The 4,543-nt window shown below is 67.0% G+C and overlaps 1 protein-coding gene across 1 annotated transcript in view; it reads right to left on the bottom strand.

Annotated features, from left to right (window-relative positions):
• TERT (telomerase reverse transcriptase) overlaps nt 1–4,543 on the bottom strand; it is a 21,104-nt gene that overhangs the window by 6,285 nt on the left and 10,276 nt on the right. The window contains exons 8-12 of the mRNA XM_025050505.1: nt 3,121–3,216; nt 2,233–2,318; nt 1,857–1,970; nt 1,546–1,617; nt 286–471 (exon numbers count right to left, since the gene is read on the bottom strand). Coding sequence (XP_024906273.1) covers nt 286–471; nt 1,546–1,617; nt 1,857–1,970; nt 2,233–2,318; nt 3,121–3,216 — 554 coding nt within the window. The remainder of the gene's footprint in view (nt 1–285; nt 472–1,545; nt 1,618–1,856; nt 1,971–2,232; nt 2,319–3,120; nt 3,217–4,543) is intronic.

Raw genomic sequence — 4,543 nt, 5'->3', positions numbered from 1 at the left:
ACCACCGCGGGGCTCCCCGACAGATCCAAGGTGACTGTGAGCTCGTGACACCAGCACGGTGGGGACAGCCACCGTGTGCCCTGTCCCGTGAGGATGCCCGGCAGCAGGACCCGAAGTCTCAGGCGCTAAGGCCCAAGCCTGCCGCGGCTTCCTTTTAGCAAAACACCCCAGACACCGCCCCCCGCAGGTGGGGGGATGGCACCCCGCCCCTGGCCCTTCAGACCGCAGCCACCTGCACCGGGAGCAGAAGGGGACCAGACGGCCGCGTCTGGCCAGCGCACTGACCTGGAGTAGTCGCAGGCCACCTCCAGGGTGCGGGTGTCCAGCAGCAGGCCGCACCAAGGGAACAGGCAGTGGGCGGGCAGCTGCAGAGGGGCCGCCACGCCCGGGCCGTCGCCCACGGGGAAGTTCACCACCGTCTTGGGCAGGTTCGCCAGGCAGCCGTACTCGGGCACGCCGCGGACCAGGGTCCTAGGGCAGGGGCCCGCGTCAGCCTCCAGGGGGGCGGAGGTGCCGCCCGGGGTCTTGATGCTGCCTGAGACCCCGGGAGGCACCAAGGGAGCCCGGATCCGCCCTGCTGGCCTCTGGGCGCTTGTCCCCAAAGGCTCTGGTGGCTTGCCAGTGAGGAGCAACAGGGTGGCCGCCAGGGAAGGGCAGAGGCCAACAGCAGGGCATGGGGCTGAATCGGAAAGCCGGGGGGACACCAGCTGACCTTGTCCACAAGAGAACAGGGTCAACGTCCTGGCCCAACGTCCTCACAGTGACCCCCAGATGGTCCACAATGGGCCACCTCCCTGTCTGCGCTGTCCCTTCTGGCCACATGCGGCTGCTGATGTCTGACCACAGCAGGTGACTGAGGACCTGGATCTGTCTTTTGAGCTGTGATGAATTTACGTTTGCACGGCGGCTGCAGAGACTGCTGTGTGCAGGGGTGAGGCCCGGCGCGTCCTGGGCCCCGAGGATCCCCTAGGGGCAGAAGCGGGGTCTGGGAACACTGTCCAGACGAGTCTTGCAAAGCGAACTGCCCCGGGCAGTGGCACGAGCGAGGGTCTGGCCTGGCGCCACCTCCCCCAGGACAGGCGGAGCCGCAGGCTGCTGGGGTCCGCGCTCCCCGTCCGCCCGCTCCAGCCAGGACAGCACGAACTTCACGACCAAGATCGCGTGGACCCGTGTGGGCCCCAGGCCCAGCGCACCCCTGGCCAGCAAGCCCCGTTCCCTGCCTTGCCCCAGAGACGGCCACAAGGCGACTCCGCAGAGGCCGCCGCACGCCCACGTCCCTCTTGGTGTGCGCAGCCCCCAGCGAGCTGTCACCACCCCTGTCTGATGTGTCCATGCACGTAACCTCCGGCGCCGGGGACACCCGTGTCCTGACAGCACGCTGACGGCTGCGGGCCCAGCTGCCTGCCGGGGACAGGAGGCAGCAGCTTTGCACCTGGCTCCTCAGGACAGCAGGGCTGGGCTACGCGCCCACCAGAGCCGCAGGGTGTACGGCGGCAGGTGACAGCTGCTTATCATCACGTGAGTGACGGTGTGCGTGGCCCTCACCTGAGGAAGGCCTTCGCGTGCGTCAGGTGAGGAGTGACCAGCAAGAAGTCGTCCACCAGGCGGAGAAGCACCCTGTGGGGAGACGCAGGGCGCTCGGTGTCCCACTCCACGCGGACGAGGACAGCGCAGCCTCCGCAAAGGGTCTGCGACCACCTTGTGTCTGCAGCACCCGGCACCGGCGGGGACGGGGCCTGGCAGGCAGGGCAGAGCTACGCCGTCCACGCTTGGGGCCTGCCCGCCACCGCCCGCGGGCCTCCCGCAGCAAAGGGGCGGAGGGCGGCGAGAGCGAGGGCTCCGGCGGCAGTTCCTACCCGTCCCGCTGGATCCCGGGGAGCACCCTGCTCTCCATGTCTCCGTAGCACAAGCTGCACAGCAGGGTGGACAGGACCGAGCCCTGGGGGATGCCCTGGCACTGGACGTAGGACCTGGGGGAGACATGGCGAGCGGGAGGGGCCCACGTTCACGTGGCAGACACGTGTGCAGACCACACGCACCGCCCCCGCCCAGGGCACGTGAACTAGCGCCCGGCCACCAGCCACGCAGCCAAGCTCACGCGACGTGAGCCCTGTCTGTGAAGGAGGCAAGGGCACGTGAACTAGCGCCCGGCCACCAGCCACGCGGCCACGCGGCCAAGCTCACGCGACGTGAGCCCTGTCTGTGAAGGAGGCAGCGGCCCGCCCCACTCACTTGCCCCCGATCCTGATGACGTGCTCGTGCACCAGGCGCAGGAAGATGTCGAAGAGGCCGCTGCTGGGCTCGTGCAGGGAGCAGCTCTGGAGAGGCAGGCGGTGGGGGCGTGTGGGGGCGTGTGGGGGCGCGTGGGAGCATGTGGGGGCGTGTGGGGGCGTGTCGGTGGTTTGGGAGTGTTTGGGCGGGCGTGGGAAGCATTGGAAGCATGAGACGCTGCGGGCAGCTGTGGATGCGTGAGGATGAGCGAGAGTGGGCAGGGGTGTGGGCAGGGGTGGGCATGGTTGCGGGTGTGCATGAGCATGCGTGGAGGCGTGGGCGCGGGGGGCAGGGGTGGAGCGTGTGGGTGTGTGTGGGCACATGGCCATGATGTAGGCAGCAAAGTGCCGGGCGCAGGTGGTGCTTGCCCCACGCTGATGCCACCTCTGGGTCTGTCACTCTGGCTGAGCTCAGACCCATGGCCACTGACCCTGACGGCTGCGCCCCACTCTGTGACTCAGTACCAAGTGGCAGGGCCCCTGCAGGCCAAAGGAAAGGTGTCTGGAGGTCTCAGAGCCTCCCTGTGGCCAGCTGGACTGTCACGCTGGACACAGACTTGGGACTGTTCTCTGCTCACCCACGAGAAAATCGGGTTCACACCTGATGCGTTGGTCTGAGGTGGGCCTCAGGTGCACCGTGTCCAAAAGGACTGTTTTTTGGTCTCAAGATCAAAACAGGGGAGAAATGTCTCCAGCAAACCTCAGTGAAGTGGCTGCACAGAAGCCCCGAATTCGGCAAGGCGTAGGCAGAAATGCAGCCGAAGGCAGCAGCCTCCGCTGGCCGCGAAGGGTGGCCTCGCCGTGTCCCCGGCCCTCCCCTGGTGGTGACCATCGCGCTGCCCAGGCCGACCTGCTCGATGACCACGGCGTCCCTCAGCGAGCTCGTCCCTTGTAGGTGCCGCACGAACTGTCTCATGTACGGCTGCAGGTCCGTGAAGGTCGACACCTGCAGGCGGAGGGGTCAGGGCATGAGGAAGGGGGGATGGCGCCCTCCGAGCCCGGGCACCGACATGCAGAAGCCACGTCACGGGGACAGTCAGGCCCTGCCGTGCAGCCTGGGTGGGACGGGGAGGACAGGTGCGGCGGGCGGCACAGGGACAGCACCTCCGGTCCCCTCCCCCGTGACCGCCGTGCACACCAGTGAAACGCAGAGGGAAACGGCCCGGGCGGAAGCGGGGTGCATGACGCCCATGGGCTAGCGGCGGCCTCCGTCTGGGCTGCACCCCACACTCACGTGGACTTGCCCCTGGGGCCTGTCTAACCCACTGTGGGAGGTGCAGAAGGGGGGGGCATTCAGGGCCCAGGGCCACCAGAGCAGCGGGGCTGAGGGTCGGGTCCTGGGGAGAAGGGCCCGGGGGGAGCCACAGCTGAGTGGGGTCCCCCTCCAGCCCAGCGCCAGGCACTTGGGGATCCTGCTGGAGGCGGCGGCGCTGGGGCTCAGCTGAGCGTGTCCGGAGCGGCCGTTTAGGGTGGGGGCTGAGGACCACCTCTGGGCGGGGCCAATGAAGGGGCTGCCCCCCCCAGCCCGTGGTCTGAGACGCCCCTCGCGGGGGTGAGACCGCCCAGCAGGCCGACTGTCAGGAACGCATCGTCCTCTCTGGGAGAAGCGTGATGCGGAGTGAAACCTATGCTTCCAACGTCTCACAAAGGTCTGGCAGCTCGCGAAGAAACGAGGCCCAACTATGACAGAGCCGCGGAGAACCTCGCGGGCGGGGCGGCCACAGATTTCAACATCGGCAAAGACCACAGAACCAGCGCAGCTCAGAGAGGACGGGGAAGTTTGCCAGAGACCTGGATGATGAGCATGGGACCTCTGGAACCGAAAAATGCAAAGCTGGGCTTAGGGATTCAGTGAGCAGGTTTAACAGAGGATGAGAGACAGACAGAGCATTAGGGACCCGAAGGCAGGTGTGTCAGAAACCGGGACTTAAGCAGGAACAGTGGGTCAAAAACATCACGTACAGAACGAACTCAGACCCTAGACCCGAAGAAACCGACAGCGGTCGGGGCGGGTGGGGCTCACGGACAGCTCAGCCGAGACGACGGACACAGCGACTTCTCCGCTGCTAGAAACTTTTGTTCACCAAAAGGCTCCACTTGAGACTGAAAAGGTAGCACCAGCCAAGGACACAACTGCAAGACGTGTGCCTGGCAGAGGGCGCGCCCCCAGAACACACGAGGGTCGCCTACTAGTCACCCGCAAGGCCGGTGGCCAGCAGAGCCGAGGCGGGAGCCGAGCTGACCCGCCCTGGCGGGAAGGCGTGAAGGGGCGA

The sequence above is a fragment of the Pteropus alecto genome, unplaced genomic scaffold, assembly GCF_000325575.1.
Source record: "Pteropus alecto unplaced genomic scaffold, ASM32557v1 scaffold137, whole genome shotgun sequence".
Taxonomy (NCBI): domain Eukaryota; kingdom Metazoa; phylum Chordata; class Mammalia; order Chiroptera; family Pteropodidae; genus Pteropus; species Pteropus alecto.
Note: the sequence above shows the minus strand (reverse complement) of the source record. Positions and strands in the feature narration are given on the sequence as shown.